The sequence below is a fragment of the Hibiscus syriacus genome, unplaced genomic scaffold, assembly GCF_006381635.1.
Source record: "Hibiscus syriacus cultivar Baekdansim isolate YM2019G1 unplaced genomic scaffold, ASM638163v2 tig00117000_pilon, whole genome shotgun sequence".
Taxonomy (NCBI): Eukaryota; Viridiplantae; Streptophyta; class Magnoliopsida; order Malvales; family Malvaceae; genus Hibiscus; species Hibiscus syriacus.
The window spans coordinates 1,801,397-1,823,896 of NW_024063516.1; the positions used below are offsets into that span (position 1 = coordinate 1,801,397).

The 22,500-nt window shown below is 33.0% G+C and overlaps 3 protein-coding genes across 4 annotated transcripts; 1 reads left to right on the forward strand and 2 right to left on the reverse strand.

The window, feature by feature from the left end:
* Positions 1 to 17,726, reverse strand: LOC120194633 (G-type lectin S-receptor-like serine/threonine-protein kinase At4g27290). 2 transcript variants are annotated; one of them, XM_039196893.1, is made up of 8 exons: positions 17,721 to 17,726; positions 2,179 to 3,459; positions 1,895 to 2,023; positions 1,656 to 1,810; positions 1,365 to 1,575; positions 997 to 1,234; positions 752 to 902; positions 1 to 664 (listed from the first exon to the last, which is right to left on the reverse strand). In XM_039196893.1, the coding sequence occupies exons 2-8, from the start codon at positions 3,449 to 3,451 to the stop codon at positions 362 to 364; spliced, it is 2,460 nt and encodes an 819-aa protein (XP_039052824.1). In that variant the 5' UTR covers positions 3,452 to 3,459; positions 17,721 to 17,726; the 3' UTR covers positions 1 to 361. The 2 variants fall into 2 exon arrangements, with proteins under 2 accessions (XP_039052824.1, XP_039052823.1); XM_039196892.1 differs by lacking the exon at positions 17,721 to 17,726 and having other exon boundaries at positions 2,179 to 3,601.
* On the forward strand, positions 5,157 to 5,761 carry LOC120194635 (calcium-binding protein PBP1-like). Its single transcript, XM_039196895.1, has one exon. It carries the CDS (start codon positions 5,314 to 5,316, stop codon positions 5,650 to 5,652), a length of 339 nt encoding a protein of 112 aa, XP_039052826.1. The 5' UTR covers positions 5,157 to 5,313; the 3' UTR covers positions 5,653 to 5,761.
* Positions 15,107 to 16,895, reverse strand: LOC120194634 (putative cyclin-D6-1). Its single transcript, XM_039196894.1, has 6 exons — positions 16,699 to 16,895; positions 16,508 to 16,594; positions 16,235 to 16,330; positions 15,943 to 16,144; positions 15,734 to 15,864; positions 15,107 to 15,623 (listed from the first exon to the last, which is right to left on the reverse strand). Exons 1-6 carry the CDS (start codon positions 16,876 to 16,878, stop codon positions 15,351 to 15,353), a joined length of 969 nt encoding a protein of 322 aa, XP_039052825.1. The 5' UTR covers positions 16,879 to 16,895; the 3' UTR covers positions 15,107 to 15,350.
* Positions 17,727 to 22,500: the final 4,774 nt, after the last annotated feature.

The following is a 22,500-nucleotide window of genomic DNA, read 5'->3' on the forward strand; positions in this document are numbered from 1 at the left end:
GTCTCGAATCTGACCATGACAATTCAAAATGTTGTTCCTTTCTATGTATGAAACCCAGATGCTAAGATTATGAACATAATGTCAATTTAATTGCAAGCATTAAGTGTAGTAAACTTGCTCTAATTAATAATACTACAAACAAAGATCTAAGATTTATGTTCAGCAACAGATCGGGTCATGTTGTGGAACCTTTAAGGAGCCAAAGCTTCTAGCCTGAAGCCGAAGGCTTGGGTTCAAATGAAGCAGCCGTTTTTCAGCAGCTTGTTACGTGAGAACTGAGAGGTGATGATAATTCAATATGTTGACAAGGTTTTCTCATTGCTTTGATGATACAAAAATCAAAATGTCAGTGGATTGATTGCTAACGACCCTCTAATAAGGTAACAGTCATCTCATTCGAGATTAGATTCCCAATGGACGATGAATCCGTCTCGGAAAGACACCTCTCCGCATAGAACCCAGGTCTTCCAGGTTGAGGCAATGTCATACTCTCGGTAGCCAACATCAACACCACTGTTTGCATCACAGGCCTGTCTTCTGGCCTTTGTTGCACACAAAGGAGCCCTACCTGTATGCATCTTAGTGCTTCCTCTTCTGGAAAACCTAGTTCCATCAATTCATCCACTAATTCCAGGGCCTTCTCTTCGTTCCACAACTTCCAGGCCTAAACATTCATTGTTGAGTTAGAGCGGTTTAAACACAAAATTTAACAGATAACATTTGATTCCACGTCCACTGTGTATATACTTACATGCCCCAGAAGGTTGAGTTTATGTGTGGAATGGAAAAAACCCCTGTTCTTCTTTCCACTCACCATCTCCAACAATATGACCCCGAAGCTGAACACATCAGATTTCAAAGAGAAGTGTCCGTCTATTGCATACTCTGGTGGCATATAACCACTGTGTTCATCACCAAAGCCAACAGGATCATTTTTAGCTCTAAAATTCAAATCTTATAACACTTTGATACAGAAACACAACCTTGTGTACTTACTAGGTTCCAACTATCCTTTTTGTATTTGCTTCAGTTTGATCCCCGCGGAAAGTTCTCGCCATTCCGAAGTCTGAAATTTTGGGATTCATATCGTTGTCCAACAGAACGTTGCTGGCCTTTAGGTCCCTGTGGATGATTCTCAGCCTTGAGTCTCTATGAAGATAAAGAAGCCCACGAGATATCCCAACAATGATGTCATGTCTTCTTCTCCAGTCAAGTGAAGGCCGTCTTGTTTCATCTGCAGCCATTGTACATCATTTATGGTTTGACAGTCTTAACCTTGAAACCGAAAGGGATCAATACCGGTCCAGCTTCTATTTGCGAAAGATACGTATCAGAAAAAATGAATAGAAAGTTGTGATCGATACCAAAGATAAAGGAGTCGAAGCTTCTATTTGGCATGTACTCATAGATTAACATTCTCTCTTCCCTTTCAATGCAAAAACCTAGTAGCTTCACCAGATTTCTATGTTGAAGTTTGGAGATTAAAAGGACTTCATTTTTGAACTCTTGAAGGCCTTGTCCAGAATTCTCTGCAAGTCTCTTCACAGCCACTTCTTGTCCGGACTGCAGCGCACCCTATTAATCATTTCAAGCATTGTTTAGCAACATCAACGGGAAAGAAGAGAAGAAAGAACAATCTGAAAATGTATTTCCACCTTGTATACTGGTCCAAATCCACCTTCACCAATCTTGTTTGAAGCAGAAAAGTTGTTAGTAGCAGCTTGAATAGTGGCAAATTTCACTAAGGGGAGCTCAAAAACATCGTCACTTTCAACTTTGCTAATGGTCACTTGATTTTCTGGTTGATGAGCTGTTAATAGGAACACTGTTAAGTTAACAAAGATGAATTAGGAAAGTAAAACAGAGGTAAAGCCAAGGTTCATGCAAAGCATACCTCTAATCATCTTTTTCTTGCAATTCACAAACCAGCCAATCAGAACCAAGATCATCATTGTTGAAGCCACTGATATAGTTGTCGCAATTGTCACATTCTTCCTATTGTTGCTTGTATCGGCATGTCTTTCTAACAATAAAAATTGAAAATAAAATAAAAATTTCAGGAAACATCTCTCTGAAAGAATGAAAATTGTTATATGATATGCCCTGCGTCAGACAATGCTAAGCATCCTTTATTTGATGAAAAGGAATACTGTTAGGATTTAGGTAAAGAAATCTCACCAAGTGTAGAAGCTGCCATTTTTATATAAAGATCTTGTCCGTATTCAGGAACTTCTCTAATATCAATTAGGTCTTCATACCAGGTTACACAGCCATTCCCTGTGCCTTTAATGTCTACTTTAGCATATGCAGTGCAAGAACAATTCTTCAGGCACTCTGCCTCGCAATCTTCGATTGTCATACTTACATTCACCCTAAACTGAGATGCATCTGGCAGTTTCAGCCCTGTAAATTTCAGGAACCCTTCTCCTTCATGGCATACACGTTCATCTTTTCGTACACATCCGCCTGACCAGTCAAGGACATCCCAATCTTTGGACAATTTGGGCTCAAAGCCCTTCAAGCAGTCACAGTTGGGAGTCCTGTTAATGTTGCAGGTACCGTAGCTACCACACAAGCCATAGTTATCACATCTATCTTGTTGAACTGTGAATATGAGGTACCAATCAGAGTGGCGATCATTCCAGGAAAGGTGCTGAACCGAGCCGGATTGACTCAACACAAACCTTGATGGGATATTGGCTGTTATGTTATATGAATAATAAACTTCATCGGCATTGGAGATAAATATTGGAGTGAAAACCGGGTTTACCTTCAAAACTGGGACACCACTAAATTGTGTTCCATACCATGGTCCACTTCTGAACTGCTTATCGGATCCCTTGCGAAGGACGAGTTGAGGAAGTCCACGAGGATCTACAATATAAGTATATTCCCCGGGAGAAGGATCGTCTGAACTTTTCCATGATGTCAGATGTCTGTTCAGACCAGTTTTCTTGTTCCAACCAAGTTTCATGCCTGGTAGCAATGTGTCCGAAGGATAGTCAAAGCTTTGCCATATGTAGTTCTCCTCATTGTTATCCCCCGCATCTTTCACTACGAAATTCCCTGTATCTAACAGCACCGCAACGGGATCTTTAGCCGTCAGGGATGGAATCGAAGACCAGATAATGCTCTTGGAATCATTGACAATGTACAGTGTTCCATCATCTCCAAGTGTTAATAATCCAGAAGAATTTACAAGCGGAGATTCTCTGTTTGCGACCCACACAACAGTCCGAACAGGAAGGTTCTTGTACCAGATTCCGATATATCGATTATCAGAGTTCCCGCCATTGAAGAAACCGAGTTCAAATTTATGACCCGCTGAAACTATCGTCTGGCTATCGTCAATTGAGCGTGATGGAGTTATGGTATCAACGGCAATCAAACTTTCCAAGAACAAAGATACTACAGATAGAAAAAACAAGAGGTTCCCCTTCAATTTCCCCATATGTTTTGCTCATCTTACATTCCTCTACATCAAATTATGTTTCAATTATTTAGCAACTTTCCACCCTAGTGTTTAACAGTCAAGTTAGAGAATCTAGGCATGTAATTGACTAGTTGAACGGAGAAGGCTTGTTTTAGTGCAGAGTAGCTGGATAAGCAGCCCTACCACAATTTACGGTTAGAAAATTGATTGTTATTTTAGTCTTAAAAGTAGAAAAAGAATTGACTGAATTTGTTGAATCGTAGTCTTCTATATGACTACCAAGTCTGGTACGTGTGTAACTTGTAAGAGAGAACTCAAGCTTAGATATTTTCCCAAAATTATTTCATGACAAAGATGTTATTAAATAAATGGTTTACAATTAATATACTAAAGATACTTTTACATAAAGTTCACATAATTGATGATGAATACGAGTGTGTCTCCGTTGTGTAAAAAATCCGCTAAGCTTTTTGGTGCAGTTAATATCTCATACTTCAAGACAAAAGTTCGAACGACATGTTTTCGTCATTCATGGATGGTATGGGATCCAGAGCTGTTGGATCCATGATTACAACGTCTGTAAGAAAATTGACATCATAAACCTTGTACGTGTAAATGATTCTCCCATCAAGCTAGCAAGAAGTAAATATATAAATGATTGGGTCTTGTTGGACAATATAGAATTTTTATCATTTGTTTGGTAGTGTATCTTCATCCACTGTATGAGAAGATTGATCTTTAAACGTCTAATAAAAAAGCCGTGGGGATTCATCTTCTTCGGACTCTGCTTTCCAGATGCTGTAAAATCATACGAAGGCTCGTTGAATTTTCAATTATGCGGGCCCTTTAATGTCAGCTTCAACTTTATACGATGCAATTTCTTTTAAAAGTGAGGAGGAATCATAAGCTAAAGTGGAAACAGGAAGATTTAGTGTCTAGAAATTTCTTCACATTCTTTGATCGCAAGACGAAACTTGAAGATAGTTGGAGTGGTTGGAGATCAGGGCCTGCCTGCTCTTCAATCTGCTCCACAGCTAAGAATAACTATAAAAAAATTATTTTCTGTTCCTTGGAAGATTCGTAAAAGACTTTAATACGACCAATTTTAACTTTTAGACAGTACTGTGATGGGCCTACATGGGAAGAAAATTTCTTAGCCTGGTAATCGATCACAGATTTTGGTGAGCAAACATGAATTTACACTGGTTTAAAAAAAATTCAAACTTCATAACGTTATTGGTCGGTTCTTACACTCATTATCATAAAGAGAGAAATGTCATTGTTACTGACTTATTGCCATGTTTGTTGGCAATTGGCATAGCCACACGCCAATAAATTGAAGGAATTTCTTACAAAATAAACACAAGGAGAGAGGCATATATCGAAGTTGGTTTTTCTGGGTTGATTGGTCCAATTCCATAGCCCAAAACAAACGCCCAAGTACGCTAATGCTATGACAGTTTTAGAATGGGCCAAATCGTACTGCCCAAACTAATATGCTCCCCTGTCAGAATCCAATACTACAAACCTTGATTAAAAAAAATACAAAGGCTACGAAATATTGTTGATTGAGTTTTAGAACGTAAGTGAATTGAATCCAAAACAAGTCAATCCCTTTCGGACAACATGCAACTTCGAGGAAGGACAACCTCCTCAAACAACGTCATGTGTTTTATCTTCACCTTTAATTTGTTCTCATTATAACACTCTTTCCTCGAACATTTCTTCCCTTTTCCCTCCACAGCTTTATTCTCTTCCCATCACATATAAATACCCCCGGCTTACCTCCACTTTCTTCATTAGTTTCCATTTCGAAATCATACAAACAAAAGAACCCATAGCTTCTCCTTTACGCTTAGAAGAAAACCAAATAAGAAAAAATGGGGTCCAAAAATGCTCTCGTGTTCGAAGATTTTTTCCCAACGATGGTTGAGAAACTGGGTGCTGAAGGTTTTATGAAGGAGCTGAGCAATGGGTTTGGGTTGCTGGTGGACGGGGACAAGGGAGTGATCACTTTCAACAGCTTGAAGAGAAACTCGGCGTTGCTTGGATTGAAGGAGATGAGCGATGAGGAGGCGATTTTCATGTTGAGGGAAGGTGATATGGATGGGGATGGGGCTTTGAATGAGATGGAGTTTTGTACCCTCATGCTTAGACTCAGTCCTGAGTTGATGAACGACTCCAAAAAATTATTGGTAGAAGCCATTCTCAATTTCTAGACCGTTTGTCCAACTATTAGTAATTATCAGGCTTTTGTAATTTGTACCGCTTGCAAATGAAATATATATCAAAATATTCGAACTACTTCCAGTTCGGTTTCGTTTTTCACCGTATTTGTCCCATCATGTATCAGCCCTGCTTCTTTGCTGATAAAACCACTAAATTATAAAACAGCAATTCAACAAGGGGTCTCTCGTTCACATTATAACTGTCATTAGACCTCTGCAACGTTGATAATATTTTCCTCGGAGATTTTGCCAATTAAAAAATGAACTTTATTTCCATAAGTTGAATAAATCAATGGGGAGCTTTGATTTATGATCTTCCTAAACCCTTTAGTTGCATGGCTTCTGAATAAAAGCTGAAGTGGTTGGCAGCCAGAAGGCTTTCATGAAATGGAACTCTGCCTCTGGCTACATATCGATCGCTTCCTATTTATGCTTTAGGAAAAAAATCTTGACATTAAAGGTGCGATTCTTGCTCAATTTCTAGCGGCCCTGGTGGGTAAAAACTAGGCATAAGTTATTTTTCCCGGAAAATTTGCCTTATAAAACCACAACCCTTTTTGCATAACTTGAATAAAAACCCAGCGCCACCAGCTGGTACCTCCCCATTCAACTTCGAGGAAAGACACAAAGAGTAGGGCCCCAGAAAAATGCCGGTCCCGACCAACTTCCTCTTACCTGTACATTGGTTATTGTCGACAATCCTTCCTCCAAAATTTATGTTTCCTTCCTTCCTATGACGTTATGACATCAAATTATCTACTCTGCCTTTAACTTTACATTTGAAACTCCTTGACGAATAGGGGGATGGAAGCTCAAAACGACATCGTGTTGGAGGATTGTCATTTTTCTTAGATCGTCTTAGAAAAACTAGGATATGATGAGTTTGGGCTTTACCCACCCCTAAACAGTCCAATCTATAAACATGATGGACCAAACATTTTGGATATTAATTTAAGGTTGTCCAAACATTTAAATATTTTAATATTTTTTTAACATCTTTGTACTAGTTTTAGCATTATTATTTTATCTTATTTTAAATTAAATTTTCTAATTTATATTTTGAATCTTCATTCACTATATAAAAATATAAAATACTATAATCAGTAGAATCATTTTACAAACCTCCCATTAATTAGAAATCATACATTTTATTAAAAAAATGACTAAATATATTTTAGTTGTAACGCTTTTTTACGGAAATCTATTTTAAATTATTTTAAGGTAATTTTCTATATAAATCATTAATAATTATTAAATTAATTTATTAATAATTACTTATATTAAATATTATAAAATAACAAATAAAAAATTATACATAGAACTAACTCATAGAGGTAAATTAATTTATACTTAGGGGTGCTTCCGGGACAGACGCATGATTTTATATTTTATGTTAGGGGAGCGAACTTAAACTTATGATGGATGAACTAAAATTCTAAGGGGGTCAACTAAAATTCTAGGGGGGCAAAACAGATTTTCAATAGGAAATAAATAGAGAAAATTTAAAATATATGCTAATTTTAAAATTTGAAGGAGATACTACCCCCACCTGCCCCCCTCGGTCCATCCCTGGGTGCTCAATAAGTTGAGAAGCTCATGAGTTTTTTTAACTCGACTCACTCAAAACTCGGTTAACATTCAATTTAGATTGAATCAACTAACTCAAAACTCAGTTAATATTCAATTTGGGTTGACTCTACTCGATCTCGACTCGATAAGTTCTCGGACACTTCGTTAATTTCTTTTTATATTTTTTTGTAGTAGTTACTTTAAAAAAATATTTCATCCAGAATACGAAAGTTCAAATAATAATTACTAATTTACTAATAGATAATAGGGAAGATGATAAATTACTAATTACTAATTACTATTAAATTGTTAATCTATTAATTTACTAAATTACTAGTTTGGTATATTTGTGGATTGTTACATTAGAGTTTAGACTTTAAATTTGCTTCATACACATTTTTGTTAATTTTTTGGTTAAATTTATTAGTTTACATCTATATTAAGTTTTATATAATATTAGTATATTTTGCATACAGTTAAAAAATAAGGTAACATTTTTGGTCAGCTTAATGAACAAGGAGTTAAGTCGAACAACATGTTTTTTGTAATGAGTTTAACGAGAAACGAGTCAAATTGAGTAACAAAATTTTTTAACGAACATGAGTCAAACACTATCCAACTCCATCAACTCAGATCTATGTCATGATCGACAATGTTTAAATATAAATATAGAAATAAAACCATTTAGTATAAGTTACTGAAAAACATCTCTTCATGGTTTGGAATATAATAAGTGTTGTTTGATGTTTTTATTTATTTTAGATATTACTAAAATGATATATTTAGTAATCAATGTTTCAATATTTAAATAATTTATTTTTCTATTTTAAATTAAAAACAATTTAGTATTATTATTATTATTATTTTAAGTAAGGCATAAGTCATTATTTAAAGCACAAAGTAAAGATATTCATTAATTACTCAAATGGTTTAGAATGTTTATATTATCTTATTTTATATGTATTTGAATCTCGACGTTTATTTTTTAAATATAATATTACCCCGCTTAATTAATAAAAATTGCAAAACAAGCATCAAAACGTTCCAACTCAAGCCCATAAGTTTTCCTACTACATTCCATCCTAATACTCTCACAATTACAAAATTTCAACTCATTAGCTAATATCAAATCCTAAATACATGGGATAACTTATCTTATATTTAGATTTACATAAAAATAAAAATAAAATATCAGAGACAAGCAAATATAAAATACGAATTATTATGTCTATTTGATACTAAAAGAAAGAAGTGATCTAATATGTAAATGAAATATATGCCGGAATACTATGCGCACATGCAATCTATGGAGGAGGATCCCCATAGACAAATACCTACCTTGCGGTTCGCATCAATTGGCGATACAAAGTATTTATAGAAAGCCAAAAAGTATCAGGCACTGTTTCCGGTTTATGTTTTGCCATTAACAGTAGTCTTTACCTAAATATCTTAATTCGGTATAGTAGGCTGTGTCAGTCCGTACACATGCCCAGTGAAATTATCTTCGTAATCTTGCCCCCATGCCTTTTAGACCCCTTGTTTTTCTTTTTCACTCCCCCCCCCCCCCACATAGTTTCTTGATGGAGTGCTTAACTGTTGCAAATCTCAAATTAAGAGAGATGCTTCCAAGGTTTTTATTATTTTTATACCAAAATTGAATCATAGTTTTTTTCAATTTTTTAATTATCTTAAATGTTAGTTTAATTATAAAATTAAAAAAAATGATTCAAATACAAATGTGCACGTCTGCTCCTCCATTGGTCCAACTTAGGCTGGACGGAGAGGCCAAGTCCTTATTCCTTATGTAATTAGACATTTCACCTCTGTAGGCAAGTGAAACATTGCGACTGTTGTTAATAAGAGAAATGGAATTGTGTGGTTTATTTTTTGTGATCTAGATGGAAAGTTCTGTACAAATGGACACCAAATATCTTCTCCATAGGCTTGTGACAAATTGAACTGTAACGTATATTTCACTTGCCTAGCTAAAGGGTCCAATAAAAGGAACATAATGGGCCAAGTGTTTAGAATATTCGTGTGCTACACTTTTCCTAATTTCATCTCAAGCTGCCTGCACACCATTGAAGATTCCAATACTCTGGCCCAAAATAAATCATTACGCTGAATTGAAACCGTTTCATATTGGCGTATAAATATCAGTAAAAAGATAGATACTTTTAAATATTGTTGATACAGTATGTCTAATTGTGAGAAAACCTATAAAATATAACAATAATTGCAGAAATATATTGACTCTAGCTAACGACATAGAGAAATATTAACATATTTTATAGGTAGAAGCCACGGGGAATGGGATCCATCTTGAAACAACCAACTGATCTCTTGCATTTGGGGAAGTAGTAGCGGCCCGGGGCAACCAAGACAAAAACTTTCTTACCTCTTTGTAGAGAAATATTAACATATTTTCTTGGTAGAAGCCACGATTTATATGATGCACATTAATTTTGCATTCATGCCTCAATAATGTTATTTCTCATTCCCAGGGGCGGATGCATGTAGAATCCAGGGTGGGTATATGTTGACCTTAAAATTTTATTTTTCTATGTTAGTTGTTTATTTTACTAAAAATATTCACCTTGAAATTTTATTTATGATCACCTCGTACTAATACACATATACCTATCCTAAAATTTATTTTTGGACCCGTCACTACTCATTCCACAAGCGAAGAGACTATGATGAAAATGATACTTTTCAATTAAGATTCTTAATGCTTCAACACTTCGTGATTGTCCGGTTTAATTTTCATCTTCTTAAATCCCTACATTCAAGCATCACTTAAAGTTTAATGGATTGCCCGTAGTAAATTTTTTTGATGAAATATAATTACATTATAATTCTTTTATGGTATGATTGATAAAAAATTATAATTATATAAATTTTAAATAATATTAATTATAAAATTGAAATATATAATTACATCGATTTCTCATATTCTCTAAGAATTAAATAATATAAATAAAAATTTCTTATTATACCAATTCAATAAAATTTATAAATTAATATGTTTATTTAAATACATCATAAGTATATAATTATATTAAATTACATTATATGAGAACCGTTCAAATATGACCTTAAATTTTTAAAAAGTTATTTTCTTTTTAACCGTTAAACTAATATTGCCTATAAAAGAAATAGGAAAAATGAAGAGTTTCTAACGCAACTAATTATTGAACGCGGGTTAATAGTTTCGGTTAACCCGAAACCCGTCAGGTGAGCTCATTAGACCTTCTAAGATAGTTTGGACCATTTAAAGAGGGTATTGGACTTAAGGTTGGCCCAAAAGTCAAGTGATGTTTTTAATTTAAGTTATAAAGGGAAATAACTAAAAGTGTAGTTTACCCATATCTTGTTTTTAAAGCTTAAAACCCCCCTCTCCTATAGTATCTCACGTGAGTCATTCTCCAAAAATATCTCTTCATTTTCTATTTCTCCATATTCTTCTTCTTCCTTCCTTCTCCCTAGTAAAGATCAAACTCTAAGGAAACCTAAGCCTAGATTGAAGCAACCAAGGTAAGAAATCTATTCTTCATCTTCTAAGCTTCCATTAGAGCCCTTAATATTAAGTTTTGGCTTAGTTTTTTAAAAAAGGGTTTTTAGAAATCAAGTGTTTTAAGTCATTTTAGGAGAGTGTTTGAGTTGTAGGGAGTGTATCTAAGCTTTATCCAACACCTAGTTAAGTAAGTAATCAATTTTTATACCTTGATTAGTTAAAGAGGTTGAAGAGAGAGTTCAAGCCAAGGGAAAAGGAAGAGTGGATCCCTAGTTGATTCAAGTGTTCTAGCATCCAAAGAATCTAGGTAACATAATATTAACTTTTCCATACTAGTTGTAGAATCATTAGAAATGAGTTTTAGCTAGAAGTTGAGATAAAGCATGTTTAGTAGCTTTCTATGGTAGATTTTATGTTTATTGTTTTCAACATGTTTCTAAGCTTTATTTATGCTCCCTTAATATCACATAAGACTTTAAAGAATTTTTGGGGACCTCATTAGGGCCTTTGGGATTGAAAATTAGAGTTTTTCGTGCTTGTTTTATGACTTCTGCAGGTAGACTATCGATACTATATGGTTATTATCGATACTTGTTCTTTGTTTCTAAGTAAAATCATGTTTTATGGGTAGGAGTATCGAAACTCTTACAAGAGTATAGAAACTTTGGGTCATAGTTTCGAAACTCTAAAAAAGTATCGAAAGTAGGCAGAACAAAATGTTTAAAAGTATCAGTACTTATATAAAGTATTGAACTTTTTCTGGAGTATCGATACTCATGGTTAGTATTGATACTTTCAGTATGTTTTGGGCAAAAAGATTAGTTTTTTAGGGATTTAGACACGAGGTACCCCCGACACTTCATTACATCATCAAATAAGACAACAAGTGGAACAATTTTAATGTTTAAATCAAACGTATAAACCAAATAATTAGGGACAAATAAGACTAGCCTTGTTTGATGTTCGGGAAACAATTCGGACACTCGAGTTCCTTTAGAAAAGCTAGTGGAGTCGAAAGTATAGATGTAGTCTGGATATCCTTAGCTAGGGCGCGAGGCCCCTAAAACTGACTAACTAAGGCCGATGTCTGACACTCACAAGGGGTGGGTTAGTCAGGGGTATGGTGTCCGATGCAAAATTTCGAGGGCATATCTCAGTAGACCAGAGGGGTGTGTTAGCTCCGAGATGCAGTAATCCCTCAGTCGCACCATGATGTCTACAGTAGTGTAGAAATATTCATTAAGCATATCAGATCAATAGACTTGATTGCTAGCCTTTCAGTGATATGCACTTAGTATGTTTTAGCTATTAGTGTGTCGCTGAGCTAACAGATTGTTTCCGTGGGCAGGTCACTAGATCCAGCAGGTGAGGAGCAGTAGATAGATCAAAACTCACTTCAGACCAATGCAGATTCAAAGTACCTCTCAGCGTTTTTCAAAGTGAATGTGTATTTATAAATTTTATTGTACAGTTGAGTTGTAGTTTCAATAGAGCGGTCTATATTATTTTTGTAAAGTGTAAATATTTTAATTTAAAGCTCGTCAGTATAATATATATATATATATATAATAGTTTGTTTTGGTATTGCAGTTGTCCCTGCTACAGATTTGGGAAGAACATGCGGCGGGCTGGTTTCGGGTTTTGTTTTCTTCAGGTAAGATAAAATTCATATTTCTACACTCTTAACTCCATTCCTGGAAATGGGCAATGCCCAGATATGAGCAGGTTTGGGGATTATATGTATTCTAGTCCTGAACTTCAGAGTTTATTGCAATTGATTCTGTATTTCAAATAGTAATTCTTAAAAAAAATATCATTTTCCTGAAGTTCGATAAATAGATTCTTTTCCTTTTAACATGGAGCAGGAGTCTAGAACGTTGGAGATGAACAATGTCCAAGCCAAGATGGTACATGGCACGGTCGTGGTGATATATGAGTTGTGCTGAAGGCCGAAAACCGCACTTTGAGCTACACCCTCCTCCTCCTATGTCAATTAAGACGGCTGAGGCACAAAATAATTTAAATGGCAATGGTAATGCTAGAACATGAGAAGCTTTACTCGGAAGATAGAGATCAATATCGGCTACAACAGTGAGTTACCAACATCCCTGACAATTTATTCTTTGATGGAAGGATGTTGCTCAAGCAGAATAGAGAGCAAAGTTTTTTCAGCTTGGATTGTCGAATCCTGCAAGAACGATGATCCGTTTTATTCGAGATGCATACCGGTGTTTCCATGTGCATAAAAAGGAAACTAAATGTAGTAGTCTGGGGGAGATTTTAGGATATCCAATCCAACTTTTAGTTCTCTCTCGTAGACTTTGAGGCAGTTTCGTCCTTTCATCTTTACCTAGATTGATTGCATGCTACCTTATTCATCACGACTGTTCTTGATGCTTCTCTGAAATGTATACTATCTTTATTTTAATGAAAATACCTTGGAAATAGACTTTTTAACTTGTTCCTTAACGTGAAACTATGATTAACCATTTGTATATAAGTTAGGATCCACTGTGTAAACTTTTTTAGTTTTACACCTTACGGATCATTTGAAATTAAATAGTTAATTTTTGTTGACGTTAAGGACGTTAAACCGAACATATGTAAATGTTAGGGGCAAGCCTAGATTTAATATTTGAACTCTGTTTTCCTATCCCAATCCAAAGCGTCCTTTATACCATAAATGTAATTTGGGCTTTGATACTTGAACCATCTACGATGACGTGGTGGCTCTTAAGATGTTTTCTTTTTTCTGTCCACAGAAACAATATTTCCTATATTTCCCTCCAAAGGATGGTCCCCAAAGCTTCATTCAGGACCATCAACCTTTGCCCCAATGATCCAAATCTACCAATTAATGGCAAAACCTGCAGTGGTGCAATCAATTCATTTCTTACAAAAACATATTCCCTAATTGACAAACAAGACCAAATAACAAAACCTCGCTATGTTTAAGCTGATTGTTCTTGTGTTTAAAAACAAAACAAAAAATTCCAACCACCACTTAAGTCTTGCCGCGTTTCTCGTGCTTCACGGTACCTCAATACCCACGAAGATAAGACAGTTACTGTCTTCCCCTCACCTGCACCCTGGTTGCTTTCAACCACATAAATTGTGTAGTTTCTAGACAAAGATACCATAATCTTTTAGGACATCAACGTGCCTTGAACGTTTTTTGCCTCTGCTTCTTCCCCGCCAATATTCATTTTCTTTGGTCCTTTTTTTTAACCAATTCATTGTCGTGTTCTCTAGTTTGACATGATAAATGAAACTTCCTTTTATGTTTTTTTCAAGAAAAATCCCATTTTTTCACATTAAAATATCTTATTGAAGAAAGTTGTTAGGTTCGATGAAGCTCGATCGATTAACCGAAATATGTGTCAAGAGGGGTGAATTGGTTTTTAGAAATTTAGGGAGTGAGGATAATAAAGATAGAAAAATTTGCACAATGATTTATAGTGGTTCAACTCCCTCAATAAAGTTTACATCCACTACATAAGCTCTTCACTTAAGATTTTTCAACAAATCCTCTAATTTGTTCTTTCTTTTTCAATGATAAAGAGATAACATTTACAAACTCCCTAGCTTTTCAAAAGCTTAGTTAGAACCAAAATCCATTTACAAAAGAAAAAAATTGTAAACAATAAAACTTATAAAAAGGAAGGTGTTTACAAATTAAAGCTCACAAAACACAAATATTTACAAGAGAAAGAGAAATAAAGAATGAAAAGTTTTTCTCTTGTATTTGATTGTTTGGATATGTGTTGTGTAACCTTCTTCAAGTGTCTTGAGCTTGTTTTTATACGTTGAAATGAGTTGCTAGTCGTTTGGAGGACTTTCTGCACACAAAGTTTCGAAACTATGGGAAAGTTTTGAAACTCTTCGAAAGAGTCATTGGAAAAATATGATTGTTAGAGCGAAAGTATCGAAACTTTAGGGAAAGTTTTGAAACTCTTGGGATAGTTTCGAAACTCTTGAGATAGTTTCAAAATTCTTGAAAAATATCGAAACTTGTGGTCAAAACTTGTTTAAAAATATAGTTTTTGACATTTTGAGAAATATTGAAAAACATTCTAAAGTATTTGTAAGATATTTTTAATATATTTGAACTTAAAAGACTTAATTTAAAGTTTTGATAAAGTTTAGAAACATTGAACATATATCTTTCAAATTTAGTCGGACTTTGAATTATTTTTTAAAACTTTAAATAAATTCAATTTACTCCAACAAACATTTTGCCCAAATTTATTATATCAAAATATAAGTTTTACATAAGCATTGCTTTATTCCCTATTTGCTACAAAACAGCAGAAAATTAACACAGTAACAATTTGTACTATTTTTAACATTTTAAAGCCTTGTTTTGGTACTTCATGTTCCTTCTCCAACAGTTGGCATGTCACCCGGTTAAATTTAATGAGGCAAGTAAATAAACAAATAATAAACCATCAAGCAAAATGGATTAGATTGCCTAATTTCTCTCGTCTCCAATTATTTCATTTTATTTTTCAAAATTTTTACTAGTCAAAGAAAAGGGCGAGACAATGAGGGGCTATAATAGTGGTAGTGTGCCATTCATGGCCCTTTTCCCTAGCTGACACTCTTATTCACATGGTTGAATCTGGGAAATGTTCATCATATTACTTTCGCTGCAAAAACCATTCAATTTGCGTCGCTTGATTCCTCTGTTTTCGGGCGTTACGGTGGCTGCCGTGGTGCTGTTGGTAGAACTCTCGCTTTCTGATTTGCTGCAGTGGCAGTCCAAAACACTTATTGGGTTTCTTGTGCTTGAACTTGTCACAACCTCTACCATCGATTCACTCACTTCGTTATTCACCATTTCTTGCATTGCATCAAAGCATTTCTGCACCATCTCCTGTAAAAACTCGTCGTTGAATTCTTTCATTCATTTATACGAACATGAAACAAAACAAAATTTATTCTTTAACACAAAACTATAATTTGTTGGCGTACAAGCATGCTTACTTTATTCACGTATTCACAAGACAAAATTGAGATTTCGAAAGATGGGAACTGCAACGGGAATAGCTCATGACATGCCAGAAGAAGAGCTGACGCTGCAGTTATTGATGGCTTGAACTCTAACAGATTGATTTCTGTAAAAAAAAAGTTTTCTTCACGTTTAGACAGTTTTGTCAGGAGAGAAAAATGCTTTATATGTTGTGTTTAATTACCGTTAGGAGCTTGGAAGATTATATCGGTTGCTCTGTCTTTTAATGCTTGTGACAAAGGTAGATCTTTAAGTTCGAACAAAGATAAATAGAAAGTGATGAAGGAGAAGGGTGTTATCAATCTCATTCGCCAGTTCAAGGCGTCCAGAACCAGAAGCTCCATTCGTTGGATAACTGGGGGATCAAATATGAATCTTTCTTCCCTCTGTTTCACCTGTTTATTAGTAATCTTGCATGTGGCTAAACAATTTAAGGAAATGAAAATCGAATGTAGCTTCTGCTTCTTCTTTCATACCTGAAAATCAGAGAAGGAGAAATGTATTTCCTTCATCTTCGCGGCCAGAGAAATGCAAGCTATCACAATGAGCCTCACAACCCATGGATTACCTTGCTGCAAAGTTCGACATGAATTGCGTTTATGTCAGCATAAGTTGTTGTTACAATGCATCAACGAATAAGAACTCTGCATCTTATTTAGAGGTATTTCTGTGTTTTTCAATCGACTCTTCACTATCTAACTAAAGTTTGGTTGAAAATACATAAACAATAAAGATAGAAAGAGATATACAGGGATTTCTTGCCAAGAGATGAACCGATCCATGTAGTTGATAGCCAGGTATTGCGTGTAAGGGTCAAGGTTACAGGAATACTGCGCCTGACAAACTAAAACAAGTTTACAACAAAATGCAAAAAGATAAAAGACAAGAACAGTAAACAACATTAAACAAAAAGATAGAAAAGGAGAACAGTAAGGGGTGCCTGCAAAATGAGAGAAATGGCTTCCTGCCGGAAAGAAACATGGAAGTCACTGGTCTTTAAACAATAGAAGTAGTTGAGAGAAGGCATGTGATGAGATTCTGAAGAGAAGAGAGCTGGAACTGAATCAGATTGATGATCTTCCAAGCTCTTCAATGGGTCTTCAATATCAAAGTTATCCATATCAAATTCTCTCTTAATCACCTATTGCACAGTTTAGGTGTGGTTGAAGAAGTGTAGAATGAGGAAGGAATAAATGGTGAGAGAGCAGCAAGTCTGCAAGAGAGTGAGTAATAGTATTAATGATGGAAAAGAGAAGCTTCTCTTTCTGTGCAGTAAAAAATAGGAAGGGGCGAGTAACTGTAGAGTGTTCAACATTAGTTCTCAGTCTCAGCAGGCGGCAGCTGCCCTATTTAACTTATATGTGCCTTGGTCCCTGCCTTTTGCCTTTCTTCTCTTTCTCCTTGGAAAAGAAAACAAAGAAACACCATGGTTTGTGCCTACTTTTTGTTGTTTAGCAACCACTACACTTATTTATGCATTTAATCCAATTAACAAATTTGAAATCAGTAAGTTCTAAATTCTTAAGGTAGAGGATCATACTTTCCAAAAGCTAATAATGTTTTGATTAGCTTTTGGAGAAATGGATAATTGTGTGTGTATATATATATATATATTATTGGTTTGGTGACTAGAATATAATAAACATTTAAATACTTATGCAAACATCATGCTCGAATCAGGAAATTTTAAGAATAACAACTATTGCTTTAAATATTAAGATAATTTAATTCGTACAATATAATATATATCATATGAAATAGTTCTATTTTCTTTTACAGCCCGTATTCTCCCTCTTGGCTCTTGCTTCGGAGAAATGGTTATAATATTGTGTTTGAAAAAAAAAACACTCCCCAAATAGTCCACTCTATCAATTATTTTCTAGACTAGGGTGTTTGGTATAATAAATTTAGAAGACACATCGTGTTCTATAAAATTTGGAGAAAACTCCAAGATTGTTGCACGTCTTTCATTTCACTAACCTTTTTTTTTTCTTTACAAAGTTGAAGGCGCATGGTAATTCATGCATCTTTCATAAAAAAAATGAAATCGCGTGGTATTCTTGACGCCTTTTCCTTGAGATTGTAGCAATAACCTTAGTTTAGGAAATAATACGATAAATGTCTTATATGAGAAAATATTTTTTCCGACTACCTTATATGGGCGAGAAAGTCCTCTTGCTTAAGGCTGTAAACGAGCTAAGTCGAGTTCGAGTATCACTGAGCTCGACTTGACTCGAAAACTCACGAGATTAAAATTTTCAAGTTCGAACTCGAAACCATGAATTGATGCTCGTAAAAGCTTGAAATGAAAAAAAAAATCTTAAACTTAACTCAATTGAAGCCTCAAACTCAAGCTCGAATTTGAACCTTAAATGCATGAAAATTTTATGTTGTATTTAAAAAAAAAATCAACACACAAATATTAATATTATTAATAATTTATTTTTTAAAAAATATAATCTTAATATATTATATTTTCGAGTTCCTCGTGAGTTTTCGAGTTGAGTATCAATTATTTCGTTAGCTCGTTAAAAACTCGAATCGAGTCTATTCAAATCAAGTATTTATCGAACTTTGACTAAATTAATCTCGAATAACTCACGATATGTCTCATCTTATCCTGTCTGATCTCATTTACGACTCCACTTTTACTACCTAATATGTAATGTAAGCCCGTATGTAATGTAAGCCAGTTGAGCATTAAAGGCTCTCAGTTCTCACTGCCACACTTCCTTTTAATATATTAGTTAAGTCTCATTCCTTGACTCAAAACTGTGCAATGGTCAATAGGTGGAACATCGACATTAGGATTAAATCAATCATTATACTACTTATGTATTTAATCTAATTATGCGTCCTTTAATCATGAGATAAATATTTTATAATTATATATGAGAAATGATTTATTTTGAGGTTATTAATTATTATTATCGATGATAAAAAATTTAAAATTAAAGTGAATGTATCATTTATCTTGGATTCGGAAATTTTAGATATATATGACATATCTATTACTTATACCTGGAATACTGGAACTGTAGAGACTGTGCTTTAGCCTTAAGATATTTGACGCATGCTTTTTTTTTCCAATTTAGTTTATTTTAGGTGATGTTCACGTGAGGTGGCATATGAAGAGAGACCAAATATTACAGAATTCTTTGTATTTTCCTATTTAAAGTATTATAGATTTATCAGTATAAATTTAAATGAAAGCTCCAGTTTTTAATAACTTTTGTAGTGATTTTTATATAAAAATTAAGAATTTTATTTTTCATTCATATTTTCATATTTTAATAATTTGTGTATTCTTACATTTTTATTTTATTTATTTTTGTTTTGTTTATTTAATGTTGCATTAGTATATGAGAAAATTTTATGTGTTTATTATTTATGTAACCAACTTTACGTTTTAATCTATATCATGCTTTGCATAGTAATTTGATATATAAAAAAAATTGAGTTTGTATCCTGTTTTAGTTCATAATTTCTTCTAATTCAATTTACATAAAGAAATAATTTATGGTTCTTGTTTGTCATGATAAATTCAAATGATATTTTAATTTTCATACTATTATACTATTTAATTTTTTATAAAAAAATTATTTGATATACATTATTATTTTATTTATCTCATATGTGTATAATTATTAATTATCATTATAATACAAATTCAATTGTAAATCTATGCTCTTAGAATATAAAATAATAATTGCTGGAAATAATAAAAATTAATTTTCTATAAAATAATTATTTGAAGTCTTCCTTAAGAAATATTTGAAGCATACGTGTGTAGTTAGTAATTAACCTAACTAAATTCGATTAAAAATTAATTTTTAAATTTTTATTTATTTGGGCTGTTCAAATTATTTTAATTAAATCAAATTAGTCAGTCCAATTTAAAATTTAAAATAAATAAAAAATTAAATATTAGAACTATGTCAATTTTTGCTTTTGCTGGTAATTTGATTGTTTTGTAATTTGGTTTCAATTTCTATATTTCTTCAATTCTTTCTTCATTTTAAATATATTTTTTTACAAAATTTGAACCACATGAAACTCAATTATTATAGGATACATGTGTAACTTTAATTCATTTTTTGACAATAAAATTTATTGTTATATTTTGACTCAAATTATAATTGGTAATTAAGTTGAACTTTATTGTAATTATATTGTTTAAAGATTACTTGGTAATTAGGTATATTTAATAAAGTAAATATTTATTTTAGGCAATAATTCTTATTTATAATAATTCTTGGTGACCAAGTATTTAGCTTTATAAATAGAGATTATGTCTTAACCTTTAGGGTGCGTTTGGTTCACGAAATGTAAGATTACCAGTGAGAATAAAAGATTACCAGTGAATAGGATTACTGGGAATGTTGCATTTTGTGTTTGGTTGGTTTAGCAGTAATATAAGATTACCGTGTTTGGTTAAAGGAATAAAAGATTATTGGAATGTATATTTGACCAAATTGTCTTTATTATATATTTGTTTTTTTAACAAGTTGGAAAATGTTTATATATTTTCTTTAAAAAATTTAAATTCATAAAATTTATATAATTGTTTTTACAAAATTGAAAATATAAAAATGTTTAATGAAAGGGTAAAATTTTATTTTAACCCCTGAACTTTATATAAAATTTTAATTATAGATTTTTTTTTTGTAAATCTAAAATAGTTTAAGGATAAATTTGTAATTTAACCTTCGTAGAATTTTTATTATTCAATGACAGAATAAGGATATTTTTGAAAGAAAAAAATATTTTAAGGGCATTTTAATCCAAAATGCCGGTAATCCAACAATACATAAGGAAAGGGAGGTAATAACATTCCCGGTAATATACCCAAAAAATCCACAATTGGTAATATAAGATTACCGGGAATGACATTCCCGACCAACCAAACGGGGGATTGTGAATTTCATTCCCATGGGAATCTCACATTCCCCCAACCAAACACACCCTTAGAATTCTTTGAGAGAAAGTTATTTTGTAGAGATGTAATCCTTTTCGAGATCTATGCAATTTTTGGGGTTTACGTTACAGAGATAATTTTGTAGAGATTGAAAGAATGTTTTGAGATATATCGGGTTTCAGTATATATATCGAGTTCTAGAATACATGTGATATTATGTTTTTGTACTATTTGTGTTCTTAAGGTTTATAGTGGATTTGTTGACATCGTTTTTCGCTCGTGCGGGGAAAGACCGATACCGACTTGGGGGTTTTTCTTTAAAAAGAATTTTGAAATGTGAGGAGTCGCTACCAATCATTTAAGGTGCGATTGGGACACCATAAAAATCGGGCTATTTTAATAAAACATTTTTTTATCAAAATATCAAGTTTTAAGATCTACAAAAATCCATAAATCAGGTTCGAGAGTCGGTTACGCGTGGGAAGGATTAGAACCCCCATAAGCACACCAAAAATTGGTACCTAGTTGATTACCCTATATTTAGAATCAGAAATTTTAAGTTCGAACTTTATTTAATTTAAAAATCATTACGAATGCAAAGTTGAAAAATGTATTCATTTATTATGGCCGATAACATTCGCCCCTAGAATAAATGCGGGAGATCAGCTATTATGCCTACTAATCGGACATTGCCTTAATTTCAGAAATCATGATGCGATTTTGAAAATGATGTCAATCTATTTCGGGAATCACCAGTAGTCACCATTGTGCATACTTGCAGGAGATATACCATTAACTCCCTAATAAGTGAACATTGCCTTAAATTTTAAAATAAAATGCAATCAAATAAATTATTATTGATCCTAATTAACTAAGGGTAGATTAAGGTTCTATCTTAAAGTGTCAAATTATAAAAATTAAAGAACCTAGAGGCATAAACCTAAAAATGTAGGTTGTAATATTATTCTTATTTGATTTTAATCAATTATCGAATTGAATAATCGGTATGGTCCCTTGAACATTTAGGCGAGAGCCAACTCATATTACTCCCTAAATTAAAGAGACTAAATTGAAATCTAATCTAAAATGGAGGCTCTAATGTTAATTTAAATTAATTTTAATCAATATTGCAATTCGAATAATTAAATTGGAACCTCGAGCAAAAGCGATGACCAAATTAAGAATTTCCTTAATTTAAGGATAAAGATAATCTAAATTAGGAATAAAATATTTAAAATCTAAATTAAGAGGTTTAATAATTAAAATCTAAAATTGGGAGTAAATTAAAGAAATTTAAATAAAAAAATAATTAATAGCAATTAATGAATACAAAAAGGACTAAATTAAAATAAAAATAAAGCTGAAATTAAACATTAAGTAAGGACTAAAATGAAAGAAATCAGAATATAACACTTAAATTAAGGCAGTGCAGAAAATTTAAAGTTAGAATTGAAATGACTAAAATGTAAACAATTAATAATTTTAAGCAGAAATTAAAATAACAAAATTTTAAAGGGCAAAATTAAAATAATTGTAATTAAACAATCAAATATAAAATTTGAAATTAGGGAATTAATTTTTAATTATTACCCAGACCATGAATAACACAAATCATATCCCATGACGGGTCATCGCAAGGTCATATTAAGACATAATATTCGAATGTAAACAATAAAGGACCAAAATGTAACAAAATAAAAACAATATCCAACTCAGAAATAGACAGTGACCAAAATGCATAAATTGAAAGTATCACACCCAAATCATAAAAATAATAAGCAAAATCCAGACAATGGCTAAAATGAATAAATGTAAAAACAATAA

Bases quoted from the DNA above. Each gene is read 5' to 3' on its own strand.
- LOC120194634 (XM_039196894.1), bottom strand. From the start codon at position 16,878: ATGGATAACTTTGATATTGAAGACCCATTGAAGAGCTTGGAAGATCAT. The intron at 15,865-15,942 runs GTAATTAAACAC...TTTTTTTTACAG, and splicing joins AATCTTCCAAGCTCCTAACG to AAATCAATCTGTTAGAGTTC. The intron at 15,624-15,733 runs GTAAGCATGCTT...GAGTTTTTACAG, and splicing joins CTTGTGAATACGTGAATAAA to GAGATGGTGCAGAAATGCTT.
- LOC120194635 (XM_039196895.1), top strand. From the start codon at position 5,314: ATGGGGTCCAAAAATGCTCTCGTGTTCGAAGATTTTTTCCCAACGATG.
- LOC120194633 (XM_039196893.1), bottom strand. From the start codon at position 3,451: ATGGGGAAATTGAAGGGGAACCTCTTGTTTTTTCTATCTGTAGTATCT. The intron at 2,024-2,178 runs GTGAGATTTCTT...TTTTATTGTTAG, and splicing joins AATGGCAGCTTCTACACTTG to AAAGACATGCCGATACAAGC. The intron at 1,811-1,894 runs GTATGCTTTGCA...TCCTATTAACAG, and splicing joins CAAGAAAAAGATGATTAGAG to CTCATCAACCAGAAAATCAA.